General features: G+C 42.4%; 1 protein-coding gene across 2 annotated transcripts in view; it reads right to left on the bottom strand.

The window, feature by feature from the left end:
* Nucleotides 1–540: 540 nt before the first annotated feature.
* Nucleotides 541–15,662, bottom strand: part of DUSP16 (dual specificity phosphatase 16) — a 70,055-nt gene continuing 54,933 nt past the window's right edge. For both annotated transcript variants that reach the window (XM_084877634.1, XM_084877633.1), the window contains 3 exons: nucleotides 11,829–11,988; nucleotides 6,789–6,912; nucleotides 541–4,287 (listed from right to left, as the gene is read on the bottom strand). In XM_084877634.1, coding sequence (XP_084733760.1) covers nucleotides 3,111–4,287; nucleotides 6,789–6,912; nucleotides 11,829–11,988 — 1,461 coding nt within the window. In that variant the 3' untranslated portion in view covers nucleotides 541–3,110. The remainder of the gene's footprint in view (nucleotides 4,288–6,788; nucleotides 6,913–11,828; nucleotides 11,989–15,662) is intronic.

The following is a 15,662-nucleotide window of genomic DNA, read 5'->3' as shown; positions in this document are numbered from 1 at the left end:
TCAGGGCACTTGCCCAGCCTGCGGGCTTCATCCCCAGAAGGGGACATGCAGGAGGCCCTCTGTCGATGATGATGTTTCAGTCTCAATGATGTTTCTCTCTCCCTCTCTCCCTTCCTCTCTCTAAAATCAATTTTACACACACACACGCACACACTGAAGAACAGATCTTTAATAACTATTCCTCCTCAGTTTTGCCTACAAGAAGTATAGCACCATGTATATAAAGTGTACCACAGGTGTGTATCCCTACCCTGGACTTATTCTGGATGCGGTCAGCCAGCAAATACTTACCACGTGCCTTAGGTTTCCATGCTGTCGTGTGCATCTGGCATAAACGTGAGAGGAAGGCTGGCTGAAAATGCTAATGACCCAGTGTTGCATGTGAAGGACAGAGTACATAACATGTCTGATGTCCTCATTTTATGTTGAGCCAAATCCTCTGACATAAGAGCAGGACAGGTTCCATCACTGCTCCTTTCACAATTTGGACATTGCTGTCCCCACCAAATTTATAGCTGCAAAGAGAGGTCCTTTCTCATATTTATATATAAACAGGTACCAGTTTTGATTTTATTTCATCGTATTAACACACATGACACATCAACATGAGAAATGCACAATTAAACCATTCAACAGCTTGCCTTACTCCAAAAAGAACACTATATTCATATTAAACATTTATACAGTCTTTCCACCTCACTTTACACATGTCCTGAACCATCATCCCTCAGCATTTCTCACAGAAGTCTAGTTTTGCTCTTTAAAAATCACTGTTCTGTATCATCCTAGTAGGCTCCAGGTTTCCCTGGGATCGCATGCTGAGGAGAGTCAGCCACCACGTCGTCTGCAGACGCCCAAGTAGCTCCAGGACCTGCCTCCCTCAGCATGGCAGTCTTGATTCCAAGAACTGATGATTTGACATTAATGATCAAGGACTAGAGGTTGTAGTGTATGACTACATCACAGTCACAGGAAGGAAGGGGGACCGTGGTCAAGAGAAATCTCAAATGACAGCCAATTTCTGCCCAGATATCTAAACCAAATGCCCCAACCCTCCTGAAACATACTTAACATTGGAACTACTGCTTTCAATTTTTTAAAAATGTTCAACAGTTGTGACCAAACTCTGAAAGCAGTGAGCTGTTACACATTTGTATGTGTATACATAACACATCAAAAATTACTGTGTGAAACCTTGAGAATGTCTGATTACACCCAAAATGTAAAAGTATAAGAAAAACTAACTCAAGATGATTTAACAGAACTTCTTCAATAATGGTAATGCACCCACTCCCTATGCAATTTACTTCCCTGCCTTCATTTTAAACCCACGTCATAGCACATTTATCTGTGCACAAACAGTCATGTTAATTGTTACGATCAAGTCAGTTTTAAATTGTCATTCTATGCTGGTTTTAGCAGTCACCATAGGAAACATTAAGTCACATCCTAGTCAAAAGACTGTCCATTTCTCAAACACAGAAAAACCTGAGATATGAGTCAGCAACTAGCTACACTTACAGTAAAGAACAATGATCACACACACCCCCTTCCCCAAGAGAGCTGCTGACGTGAATTAAGGCTTCAAAGGAGGACCGTGTTGTAGCTGACAGGAACCTACGCCGGGACGCTGAAAAGCAGGGATGTACAATCCCTCGCGTACTTGTCCTCAGCACCTCCTGGTTTCAGCTGCCAGGGACTGAGAAGCCACCTTGGTCCCACCCCGTCTCTATAGGTCCCTTCTAGGAAAGAAACGTTGGGGATGTTTTCTGAGAATAGCTTGACTGTGGCTTTCCACTCAGCTCACAAAATTCAGCCCCTTCTCACCTCCCTATCCGGTTTTATTCTGAACATTCCTTGCTTACTAAAGTCGCTCTCAGCCCGATGAGTAAATTGGAAAGTCTAAGGAAGTTATAAAAACACCACCCTCCTCACAGGCTGAGGGGGAAAATGCCACCGAGAAGCAGGTTTCCTGCTTCTCCTCAGCAACTGCACACGCCTTCCATCTGTCTGCCATTTGTCTCCCGCGTGGCAGTTCCCCTTAAACGGCCGCACGTCTCACAGAAGGTGCCTGTGCGATGGAGCGCGTGGAAAACACCTACTCTGGCTGAGAATCGGAAGGTACCACCAACTCAAGTGAATTCACATCTGGCTTTGGACCAAGTTAATCTTTCCTTCAAGGATTACCAACCCTGTTCTGAACGATTCTTAAGGTTTATAAAGAGGAAGGTTGACTTGTTTAGCCTCCCAACTTAGCTTAAATCATTATGCTGCCAGACTCCTGGCCGTTGCACTGAATCCTAGGTGGGTACCCTTCTCTTTCTTCATAAAGCTGAGGAGAAGGAAAGAAAGTATTAACCACCTCCACCCAGGCCCAACTGGAAGTCTGTGCAGTTTGAATTGGTCTGGAAAGCGTGACTAGCTACCTACCTACTCACAATGCCGAGAAGACGGGCTCCCAGACGCGGTAGTGGTGAAAGCCCCGGCTTTCTGTCTGAGGTACTGGGTTTGCGCTAAAGGAGATCTTGGCGAGGCCCCTAATGGTCTGAACCGGAGAATGATGCGCGAGTCACTCGGCTGTGCGGCGAGCTGGGATCTGTGGATCAGCTTTGGATGTGACCCTTTCTCTTGGATTTACCATTGGGGTCTGTCCCTGGGGGGGGGGGGGGTCTACCCACCCGGCCCACAAGCTGGCTCAGTCTCAGCGCTAAGGTGCACTATGGAAGGATGGGACAAGGACTAGAACTTGACATCTCTGTAGCACAACATGAAAACGGAAGGGGACTCTGTCCTCCAACACCAAATAAAACGTGACTCGGTAAGAACGAGAGGATGTGCAATTCACTGCATATAACTAACTGCTTTATCAGTCTTCGGGGAGCGCTAGCATCTGCCCTTCCACTTTTGTTGAGAGAAATATTAGCTGGTCTCTCAGATGCAGATGTGGAGAACAATTGTGTTGACCCATCTTTTGTTTTTATACCATAGCTCCATTTCCCAAAAAATATATATGTATGTACATATATATATTTCAGATTTACAGGGAATATTTTTGTGAACGAGAAAAAAAAAACAAAGAACTGTCAACAGAGTCACGAATGTCTTTCTTCTCAGGAGACCTCAATGATCTCCATGCTGCCTGAGAAGCTAGACTGGCTGCCCACTTTCCCCAGTTCTTCCCGCGACCTGTTCTCCGACATGATGCCCTCTCCGAACTCCATCTGGCAGCTTCTGCGTTTAAACTGCTTCTCAAAGGGACTCTCTTCGTGCCAGCTCCGCCGAGAGTCGGCTCTGTCACTTGGCTTCTGCCGCCTGCGCACCGAGTAGAGTTGGTCGCTGCATGTGGGCAGCTGGCTGCAGCTGTAGGCAGAGTAGCTGGCGCTGCCTCCGTAGATGGCTGAGGCCGAGTAGAAGTGAGAGGAGTCTGTGGCAAAATACCAGCTGTTGGTCAAGGAAGGGGCGGAGGTCTGGGGAGCCAAGATATCCGAGTGCCAGCCCTTGAGGCCCAGCCCAGTGGCAGACTTTGCAAGGTGCTGCTGGCTGGTGGAAAGGCCAAAGAGGAAGTTGGTGTGGTAGTTGTCCTCCATGCTCCCACTTCGATGCAGTGGCGATAAGAAGGATCTCTGGGTGGCACCGCTGTTGCTGGTTCTTACTGAATGCAACCGCTTGCTCTGGCTGTCTGCAGGCCTGGCAGGCTGCGGCTTCTTCGGGATGTTGGCCTCCTCCTTGTCTGGGCTGGCTTCTGGAGTCTGCTCCGACACTTCCTCCACTGGAGAGAACTGGCACAGCTTGCTGGGCCCGTCCAGAGTGGCGGAAGGCTTATAGTAGTCCAGAGTATCTTCGGATGCAGGGAATCCATGCAAGGATGCTGCCACGCTGGCTGAATACGAAATGGACTTGATATCCAGAGAGAAGGAACGCTTGAGCTTATTGCTGTCTTCCAGCTTGTCCGAGGACAGGTGGAGCCCGTTGAGCGCCTGTACCAGGGGGCTGTCCTCCAACAGAGGTGGCTGTACACTGGGCACGCTGGCAGGAAGCACAGGCTTCTGTCCTGCTGCCTCTGAGGTAGCAGAGCTGGCACAGGGTGGACTGCGGGATGCCTCGCCCCTCTGTCCAGCCTCGGAGGCCACAGGGACAGGCTCACCTGGCTTCTCCCAGTGCAGCAGCTTGAGTTTGCTCTTTGGCCCTGAGGCTCCAGTCTGGCTCTTTATCTTCTCCTCATAGTCCAGGAGTTGGCCCAAAAAATTGAAATTTGGAGATATCGTAGGTCTTTTTTCTTTCACAAATCTATGAAGAGAGGGGAAGAAAAAACACCTTGAATTTTATAACTATACTTTATCCTAAAGCATAGTGAGTAAATGAGGTAGGGAATAATTACACTCACTCTCTCCAATATCCTTGGAAGATGACTGTTTTAATCAGGCAGACAAGTCGAGAACAGAAGGACCTCTGCATCGGGGAAGCTTTATTTTACAACATGTCCCTGGAGCATGCTAGAAAGGGGGTTTCCAGGTCCCCCAAAGCACTAGTGTTAGCCTCCTTATTTTCAAGGACCCAAAGCTTCCAATTGCAACTGATGAGATGGTTCTTTCCCCCCAACGAGCACCCCCGCCCTTGGTGCCACCATCAGAAAGGAGTGCAGAGGAACAGCTACAGTCAAATCTCGGTTCTCAAATGTCTCCAATCTCGAACATTTCTGTTCTCGACCGAGTTGTTCACAGAGAAAATGTCTCGGTTGTCTAACAAAACTTCAGTTCAGTTCTCAAAGGGGCAACCCTTTCATGCTGATACCCCGCATGGCAAAAAGCATCTCAGGTCACAAAGGAGACAATGCCCAAAGATGCTAGACCTTGAATAACAACTAAGCAAATTGTGCTGTGAATATTTTCTTGCTTTGTTTTTGTTGTTTGCTTTCGTTGCTGGCAAATCATTGATTAGCACAATTTTAAAACATAAAGCGGCCATCAAGAAGGCTGATGTTGCTAAGGGTATGCAAGTGGTCACAAAACAACAATCACAGGCAAGATAGATAGAAAAATTTTGATTTGGATAAACAGAAAGCAGTTAGCTGGCGGGGAGGGAGAGGCATTGATGTGAAAAAGCCAAGATGCTGCATCCTGCCCTGAAAGATACCCCTGGAATGAGTGCTGCAAGTGATTCATTTAAGGCCAGTAGGGGCACTTTGGTAAATTTAAGAAATAAGTGTTTATTTATAGATTACACAGTACATTAGATATGTACTGTAATAAGAAGGGTTTGTAGGTCTGGAATTTATTAATTTAATTTTTGAACAAATTGTTTCTTGAACAAATTGCCTCCTGGAACTAATTTAGTTTGAGAACCAAGTTTCCACTGTACTTCTCATCTTCCATTTCTCAATATCATGTCTTCTCAAAATCCCCAAAGTCACTTCCTCAAGACAGTTCACATTATAAATTAATGACCAAAAGACAAGGCAGCATATGGCCAGAGCACCAAAGCACACGTTTCTGAGTTCCTTTTCTTTGTTCTCGACATGACAGCTACAGTGAGCACTAATGCTCACTGAATCAAGTTAACAGAGCACTGTCTCATTCGGTCCTCGAAGCCATCCTCTGTCAGGTGGGTATAATTATCCCCATCATGTAGGTACCTAAGGTCCTTTGGTGACTTGCCTAAATTACAGAGCTATTAAGTAATGGCACTGGGATTCAAAACCAGGTCTAAGGTCGCCACCATGTTAAAGAAGAGTCATTGAGGGATCAAAACTAGTAATAACTCTTATGTTTCACTGTGGAAATGAATACTCTTAAGAGACAGTAGATAAACTCTTTAGTGGCCCCTGGCCATCATGGACATTCCTCAGAACACACAGCAGTGAAATCACACTGAAATTTTATATTTGGGTCAGGAAAGAGAAAAAACAAACTCCTTGGAAATCAAGTAACCTACACCAAATTAACAAAGCCAGAAATAACTGGCTCAACTGTAACAAGTATAAACGTGGAGACGTCACAATAACACTTTGTACGTGATGTAAGGGTGCCTTGTCTGCATGGCGCAGGAGGAACTTAGGGAGGAAAGCCTGAATGAAGGGTGAGCAGTTAATGCAGACAAATGGAGGACCCAGTTCCTCCATCTCCTTCCTCAAATGGAAGCTGTTCTCTCTTTTTTCCCAATTCGGGAAGAAAAAAAAGGTCCCCAATAAGACGATGTAGAGAACTCAATCTCCAGTTACTGAAGAAAACCCCAGACCTGAGTGTGCTAGGGTCACTGCCACCCTCCTTTTGAGAAAAGGGGGAGGGGAAGCCAGGTCAGAATTACACACTGCAAAACCTGGGCGGCTCTAGAACGCGGCGGTGTTACTCAGTGCACGGAGCTGGACAACTCTTAGTCTACAGTACTGCAGGTGTCAGGCTTTTCCTCACAACGAAGGAGACACAGAGGTTGAAGCAGAGCAGAAATTCTATGAGGAATATTCCCCTCATATTTAAGTGAGAATAAATGATACTTTCCCAATTAGGGAAAAATATAATAAAATTCACATAACAGGACAGAGATCTGTTTGGATTTGTTATAAACATAATGAGTAGCTGAGGATACATTTGACATATGTTTGGTAGAATTAATGCCAAATTATAAAATGCGCTCTTCTCCAACCTTTGAAAAGATCATTTAAAAACCCAGTCACCAGTAAAGAGTGGAACTAAAATAATCATGATCAGCTTTAGTGCGGTTGCCCACCCTCAGACCTCTCCATGTTTCAGGGCATATGGAAAGTCAATCCCACAGACGCGGTCTGTCGTTACCTGTAAGCTTCGTCTAAGGACATGTCCATCCTCTTCATGATGTAGGCAATAGCAATGGTGGCGGAGCGCGAGATCCCGGCCAAACAGTGCACCAGGACACAGCCGTTAGAGGCTTTTGCTTTCTCTGCAGGAGTCAAATCCAGGAAGGGTTAGTGCTTTTTATCTGACAACTCAAAGTACATGTCATCTATTCATAGATATTTCCTTCCCATAGTCTTTTAAGGAGACGGGAAGATAATTTCCCCACCATTACAGTGAAGGTCCAACCGTTTTTGTTAAATAAGCAATATGTCCCTAACTCAGGGTGACTGACTTACTCAGTACTTTTCACCATGTATTTTTTATATTTTTTTTATTTTAATAACTTTCCAAAGCACAAATACTATATGATGGTCACATGATTCTATTTGTTTACTGTAGAATATTTCAGAAATACAGAAAAGCATAAAAAAATAACACCCAAAATCTTAAGATTTAGATAATATTTTTTTTTCCTAACTTTTCTGTTACTTCAACCATTTTTCCAGTTAAGAGATAATAAATTTTTTCCAGTTTTGAGATATAAGCATATAACATTATATTACTTTTAGGTGTATAACATAATTGATTTGAGATACTAAATTTTTCAGAATAGCTTCATTTCAACCATGTACCATATGTTACTATTTATATAGCAGGGAGGCAGAGACAGACTTAATCATAACAGTATCACATCACAACATAAAAAGAAGCCAAATCAAGCTCCTTTTAAAATGCTGACTCATGCCTGGGTCCCAGGTGCCGGAGGAAAGTCGGTGCCAGCAACCAGGGGATGGAAGGCCTACTCTTGCACAAATTCCCTGCATCAGGCCTCTAGTATAACAATATTATACAAAACCAGGTACATAAAGTCCCATGCCTTACTGGACTGACACAGTTCTCTTCCTTCTCTCAGCTGTACAGTACTCAGCCCATCCTTATCTTGGTGTTTCCCCTTTGCCTTGGCTGCTAAGAAGCTCCAACCTGAGGTTTTCACTTTATTTTAATGGGTAACTGATTCAGATTTTATTGTACCTTTCCTACTTCCCCCTTTGTCCCATTTTAATGTGTGTGAATATGTCTTTTGATCTCAAAGCTGCTTCAAATTCTTTTTAGAGTCCTGGCCAGTGTGGCTGGGGTGGTTGGAGCATCATCCCAAACATCAAAAGGTGGCGGATTCAACTCCCAGTCAGGGCATACCCCCAGGTTGAGGGTTCAATCCCCAGTTGAGGCATGTGTGAGAGGCAACTGATGTTTTCTTCTCACATCGGTGTCTGTCTCTTTCCCTCCTCCCTTGCTCTAAAATCAGTTTTTAAAAACTACTTTAAAAAATTCTTATTGAAAGTAGGCTAGGTTTAAATTTTTTATGTTGTCAGTATTCTCTAATTATTTTAAATAATTATCTCAAAACTACATTATAAGAACCTAGAAGAGTCTTGCTTCTAAAATTATCCCCAGAGGGTTTAACACTGGTCACATGGTAAATACTGGCTGGCTGGCTGACTAATACATATTTAAAAAAGCAATCTTCAGAAAAAATTTGGAAAAGATTGGAAAAAAACAATCATGATAACAGATGTGTAAAGAGGTTATAGGTTTCCTTTTCTCTGTATTACAAATATTCTGCATCTCCCTTACACTGTTTTTACAATGATAACTTTTTTGATGATGTACTTTAAAAATCTAATTAAAAAGTGATTATACTGGAGTGGGGTTCATTAGAACGTATTTTTTGGCAGAAGTGAGTCTTAAAGAAAAGGAAGTGATAGACCCAGAGCTGGCAGCGAGAAGGGAAATGTAGGTAAGAAAGCTCTGTGGGCAGACTGCTCAGAAGACTGTCTGTTGTGGCTGATGCTGGTGAGCGGTGCAGGAAGAAAGGGGGTTTCAGAGGTGGGGAGCAGGTGCTGGATGGTCTGGGGATATCTGGCTACGGACTCGGGGGCAATTAAGGAGCCTCTGTGGTTTCCTGAATGAGAGACAAGTAGGCATGATGGTGAAAACTGGGAATTTAAAAAGTAGGTTACCACCACAGCACTTCAGGGGTAAAATCTAGTTAAAAAAGGGCGAGAAAATAACAGATGTAAAGGGTAAAGGGGAACCTATGAGGACAACAGGATCCAAAGGTTAACATGAAGGTAGTAATCACTGAGATTACAGAGTACAGATCTAAGGGAAAAAACTCATAATAATTTTAAAAACAGCTAATTCCAGAACGGGACTGGATAGTTTGCCCTGAATGACTGGGTGCTACAAATAAATCACATTATGTGTGTGTGTGTTTAACCAACTCGGAACATGCTGACGTTCCTTTCATATGAATTAAAAGTAGCAGGATGACACCAACACCTCCCCTGAAAGAAAATAAGTTTAGGACAAAGTTCTTCATATTCTCTTTTCCATTAACCCTCCTAAAGCTTAGACATTGTCACAATTTAACAGAGTAAGGCTCTCTCACATAGATTCTGAAATTTTATTTTTAGCTGAAATCAGAGCTAAGCGTCTCCAGACCAGTGTGAAAGGCAATGAGCACATTAACCATAATTGTTATCTTTTAAAGAGGCAAAAATTACATGATATGCTGAATATTTCCTAGAAGTATTAGGTCTAGTAACAATTAATGTCGTTTTCTAATACTTTTTTTTTTTTTTTAAATCGAATTTATTTAAACAATACAACAAAATTTAATCAACAATATAGTTGCCATTGTTTTCTACTACTTGTGCCCAACGCTCAGGAAGCATTTTAATCCCTCTGTTGTAAAATTCTTGTGATTTTGATGCGAAAAATTCGGTCAATGCATTTTTGAGGCATTCTTCATTATTAAATTTTTTTCCAAGAAGAAAGTTTCGCAAAGAACGAAACAAATGGTAATCGGAAGGGGCAATATCAGGAGAATATGCAGGTTGAGGGAGAACTTCCCATTCCAACTGGCGCAGTTTTTCAGCAGTGATTCTTGCAGTATGCGGTCGTGCGTTATCGTGGTGAAGAATTACGCCCTTCCGATTAATCAGCGCGGGTTCTTTTTCTCTTAAAGCTTGGGCTAACCTTTCCAATTGGGCACTATACACTGCACTTGTAATGGTTTGGTTAGATGGTAAAAGTTCATAATGAAGAATTCCTTTAAAATTCCACCAAACACACAACATCACTTTTTTCGCATGCAAGTCAGGTTTTGGCGTGGGCTGCGGCGCCTCATTTTTGTCCAACCATTGAGGCCGCCTTTTCAAATTAACATACAGCACCATTCTTCATCTCCGGTAACAATTTGCTCTAAAAACGGCAAACGGTTTTGACGAGAGAGGAGCGAACTGCAAATTGTGACTCTTTGATTACGGTTGTTGTCGGTCAACTCATGAGGAACCCATTTTCCAAACTTTTGGACTTTGCCAAGTGCACGCAATTGATTGGAAATTGTTTTTTGTGAACAATTTAAAGTTGTCGCAAGCTCTTGTTGGGTAATTTGAGGATTTTGCACCAAAAGAGCTTGAAGAGCTTCTTGATCAAAATTGGACACACGGCCTCGACCACTCTTGTCATCTAACGAAAAATTTCCCTCGCAAAATTTCTCAAACCAATGCTGGCATTTTCTGGCGCTAACTGCATCTTGACCAAGAGCACTACAGATGTTTTTTGCAGCCTCACTTGCTTTTCTTCCTAATTGGAACTCGTAAAGCATGCAGTGCCGAATATGCTCTTCATCCGCCATCTTCTTAGCCCTAGTTTTGCAACAAAAACCAAACCAAACACAAACTTTTTCAAGCAAAACTTGTTAATTGCACTTCACACGTTCTATAGATACCACATGTTTGAAGGTTATGTCAATACAAGTCAACGCCAAGCAAGATTTTAAACGAATGTTAAAGACGACATTAATTATTACTAGACCCGATACAATGGGAGGGATTAATTTGGGAGGTTTGTTTGTGATTATTTTAAGATGAAATAGCTGAGCCATTTATTTTAAAATGTTTCACAGATTTATCCTAACTAAAGATGAAAAACTCTTGGCAATCTAGAATCTTGAAAAAAAAGAGGACTCTTTCAGAATTACCCAGAGTTCTTAAAAATGTCTCCCAGAGAGGAAGTAAAAGAGTGAGAGGCTTTATTTACGTAATTTCACTTTTTAAAAGTTCTTTTTTAAAAATTACAATAACCAATTCAGAATATTTAATGGTGGATTAGAGAGTACTCAAATTTATGTGCCTTGATTGGGGGAGGGGGAGGAGACAACAAAAATTCCTCATCTGGAACATTAAGAGTCAGCCCTGTGGTGCTGTTCAAGAGCTAGCAGTGCTTCTCCTCTGGTCCCCTCTCCTCGAGGATCACGCCGCAGACACAGCACCTGCAGACCTGATCCTGCAGCACAAAATGACACAACAGCACCTCAAGCTGGGAGTCGGGATGGCGGGAAGAGTGGCTCCAGGACTAACCATATGGGACAGATGAGATCCTGTCACTGTTAATATCAAAGAAGTGTGTGTGTGTGTGTGTGTGTGTGTGTGTGTGTGTTGGAATCTCACTAGATCCAATACTTCTTAAAATTATTGGCACCCGGACTGAGGCATAGAAATCTTATAACATAAAGATGTCAAATATAATGGATTTGTTTTCACAAGATTTTACTTTTTTTCAGGGAAAAATACAACAGCCAGGCAAAAACAGTTTGAGGAAAGTCACCAGTTTCCAACAGTATTTTACAGTTTTGGAAAAAGTGGTAAGAAATGTAGCCCTGAAAGTTTAACTGGTTTTAAAACACTTGCATACACCATCACAGTCCTATCAGGCTAAACTGTGGTAGTGCTGTTTGCTAGAATGTCAGAAGGCCGGTCTCTTGGGGAGAGATGGCACACACGTCACCTTGGCCACTGAATGAGATAAGCAGCGTCATGTGTTGTGTTCACACCTTTGAAATCTCTGAAATAGGCTTCTTTTCTCTAAAGGAAAAAAGGGGGTAGGTGGAGGGGGTACACCTATACATGAGACTATCATCCAAAAGACAGTAATATTACTTGAGCTACTTACCAATGAAATCTACAGATCTGTCCAACCAGGGCAAAATTTTCTCACAAAAGCTATCATTCACAGGCACACGCAGGAAGTGAGACTCCGGGATGAAGTCAGGCTTTGGGCAGGTATTGCTGGCGTTTAACACATAACTAATCCCATTCTGTTGCATCAGCTCCTATGGAGGGAAAGAGCAATTAGAAAGACTAATAACATACTAACACAATCCTTTTGAAAGAGTAAAGTTTAACCAAGGATAAAAATTACTAATTTCCTTGAAATAATCAAAGTTCATTCAATACTAGTTTCCTAGAAACTGGTCAGAGTTCATTCCATAGGTAAAATCCAAAAACCGGGTGACATTTATAAAAAAGACTTAAGATAAAACCAGAATTTTTTTAAGGGGAAAAAAAGGCTGTTTAAAATAGTATGCTTGAAAGTCATATATTATTAACACAGTCAACTCTTCAATTAAGTTGAGGACAAAGTTCTTCATATTCTCGTTTCCATTAACCCTCCTACAGCTCCGACATTTGTTACTGGAGAGCCAAGTAGAACAAAGAATATAAAACCACAAGTTTGCTATGACGTTAGAATGCATGTCCATACAACAAGAGTATTTTCTTCCCAAACTGAACATGCTGGTTGTTCTAGATCTAGGACAGTTCTAGGCGGTCTTCTCACTCTAAATATTCATTTTAAAGGCTGAATCTATTTCCAAAGATAATTATCAACTCTACATCCTGATGATTCTTAAATTCCCCTTCAATTTCTAATCCATATTTCCAACTCTACTGGATATCTCTATTTGATATTCCCCAGGCCCTTCAAACTCAAAATGTCAGAAGCTCACTCAACACATTATCTTTCTCCCTTCTCTGCCCCAAATTCCTGTTTTCTCTCTGAAACTGGTTTGTGGCAACAACATCCACCCAGACACCTGAGCTAGAAAACAGGATTGTTTGACTTTCCTTCTTTCTCACAATCCCCTCATCCAAATAAGCGGGTGCCAGGTTCTCTGGGTATCACCCGCTCTCCTCCCCTCCCCCCCCCCCCCCGCCCACCATCCCCCAACACCGTTTATCCTCTCTCTCCATTTTCGGTCACCACTGCTCAGGGGTCAGTCCTCATCGTGATAACATAAAGCCACCAGGGACCTCTTGAAGGTTGCAGTGTTTTCCCCTCCAAAACATAAACGGAACAAACACTAGAGTAATCTTCCTGATCATCAGCACAGGCTAAGTGCTTTATCCACACTTTCAATGTCACTGTGTCTCCGTGCCTGCCGCCCCCTGGCTGGGTGGAAGGACTGTGGGACACAGGTCTTATCTAACCAATGTGCACACTGTGGTGTTACACATCGTAGACACTGAATAAATGCTGTGTATTTACAAAAATGTTAATGACCTTTGTCTTCCTAGGTCGTACAGAAACCTGAAAGCAGCATCTGGCTATACTGTGTCTGGGATACTGCCTAACCCAGTGGTCGGCAAACTGCGGCTTGTGAGCCCCGGGGGGGGGGGGGGGGGGGGGGGGGGGGGGGGCTCGAGAGCCACTGTTTGCCACTCTGTTGACTAATGAGTTTGCCGACCACTGGCTTAACCTTATAGTAGTAAGAAAACTAGAGAGAAAGTAGCAGGAGTCCTTGTGGCGGGCAGAACAGTAAGGTAGCACAGCAAGCCCAGTTTTGCATGGGGAAGACTGAAAGCAGAAGCTGCACAAAGAATGCTGGCAGCACACTGCCTAAAACAGGAGGAGGGGACAGCAGAGCTGCTTCGTGAAGAGGCTGAAGGGCTCACCACGGGCACAGCTCTGGTTTGGTAACTATCGGAAATAGGAAATTCCGTCACATTTTACGTAGTTAAGCGAGAAGCAAACGTCTCCATTTGAAATTTTTATGGAGAAGGGAGAGAAGTGATCAAGAACTTCTGTCTTTTACGTAGTCACTAGAGATTCTTGTTCAAATCCCACTCAGTGCTGAGTGGGCATCAGTAAACTACTTTCAATACAATAAGCTATTCCTGGTCCAACTCCAGTACAAAGACTAAAGGATAAAGAACATACTGTAAGAAACAAAAGTACAGTTGTGAGGGGGAAAGGGAAATAAAAGTATTCTTTTTGCTACCAATGACTTCTTATGGCCTTCTATACAAGAGCCATGTCTTTGAGACATAAGCAAAAATTAATGCACGCTGAGAGCTCTGGCCTGCACTGGCCAGTAGGGCAGCCACAAACCACATGTGGCTACTGAGACCTGAAACGTGGCTCGTCCACACTGAGATGTGCAGTAACTAACTGTAAAATACGTGCTTGATTTTATAGACTTAGTACAAAATATGTAAAGCATTTCAGTAACGCTTATATTGATTACATGTTAAAATAATATGTTGTGATGAAGTGTTTAAAATTAACTTTGCCTGCTTCCTTTTACTTTTTTAATAAAGCTATTGGAAATTCTTAAGTTATGTATGTGTCTTGCATCACATTTCTCTTGGGCAATGCTGGCATAAAATACATGGAAAAAGCAGAGAAAGAGAATCTCAGTTGTGATTCAATAGACTGTTAAGATTTGTCAATCCTTCGTAGTAGCCTATTATAGAAAGTTCCATTTTCCAGAAGATGGGTACTTCTGATGTTCTATAAACACAGGACTTAAAGCCAGAGTAGCTTGGGTTTGAATTCGACCTCTGCCACTGGCCAATGACTTCCTAGCCACAAAATCTTGGGTTTGTGCTTACCTACCACCTCCTGATGCTATTAGGAGGATTAAGCATAATCACATAAAAAGCCCAACATTTTAAATGATAAATAACCCTCCCAACAAAATTCCCCAACATGTTTTTTTAAAAAACCATGTCACTTAAAAAAAATAAATAAATAAATAAAGACCGATAAAATTAGTGGTCTTACGGGTACTTTCTAAATTTTAACCAAAAGAAATGTACTATTAGTAAAAATTATAAAATCTTTATCTTTGGAGAACTTCAAGAAGCATATTATTTCTCCTGGAAAGTTTAAAACAGAGAGTTGAGAAGGAAGATCAGAGGCCAATCTGGTTCTAAAACTCATCACAGGGAATTCACTTGACATTTGTGGAATATCAACTTCCTCATTTATCGAATGGAGGAGGATGACTAGATGATCTCTGAAATCCCCTTCAGCACCAAGACTCTTCTCAGCGATGAATGTGGAAGTTAGATACAAACCTCTATGCACCACTTTCAGAGTGAGCCAGCCTACCAGTGCATTCTTCCTTCTCACCACTCCTTAGTCACGTATTTTAATAAAGCAGCTTTCTGACAGTATTCCATACTCCCTGCCCCAACTGTTTCACCCATGAACTTCCTATGACCACTTCCTCTCAATGGATCTACTTTAGTACACATTCAGAAGCCGGTGAAAATGAGGAAACTGTTGCCCTGTCCTCTACTACAGTTTAACTGATCTCACGTTGGGGGCACTCATATATTTGTTAACTAACTCATTTGTTAAACCCAGAAAAGGTAGGTGGAAAAAGGAATGTGACGTTTAATCTAGGATCAAAGATAACGAAAATGATCTGTAACACAATGATTTGTGAAATTACCTGCTGGTTGATTGGTTGCATTTCCCCGGGGTAACTGTGGACAGGGTCCCTAACCAGAAATTTTATATTCTTTTATTTTCTGATCTGAGATTTTAAATAAAGCATCTCCTATTTTGCCCTAGGGAGGCATGTGACTTTAGGAAATTAATGTTGCTTTCTGTGACATAGTTTGCTTATCTCTAAAAGAGAATTAATAAGCATCACATGCTCAAAGGCACTGTGACCTCACCAGAAAGGCTCAGTACAAGCACCAACTATCAAATTTC

Source organism: Pipistrellus hanaki (genome assembly GCF_964339955.1).
Source record: "Pipistrellus hanaki genome assembly, chromosome: 3".
Classification (NCBI taxonomy): domain Eukaryota; kingdom Metazoa; phylum Chordata; class Mammalia; order Chiroptera; family Vespertilionidae; genus Pipistrellus; species Pipistrellus hanaki.
Note: the sequence above shows the minus strand (reverse complement) of the source record. Positions and strands in the feature narration are given on the sequence as shown.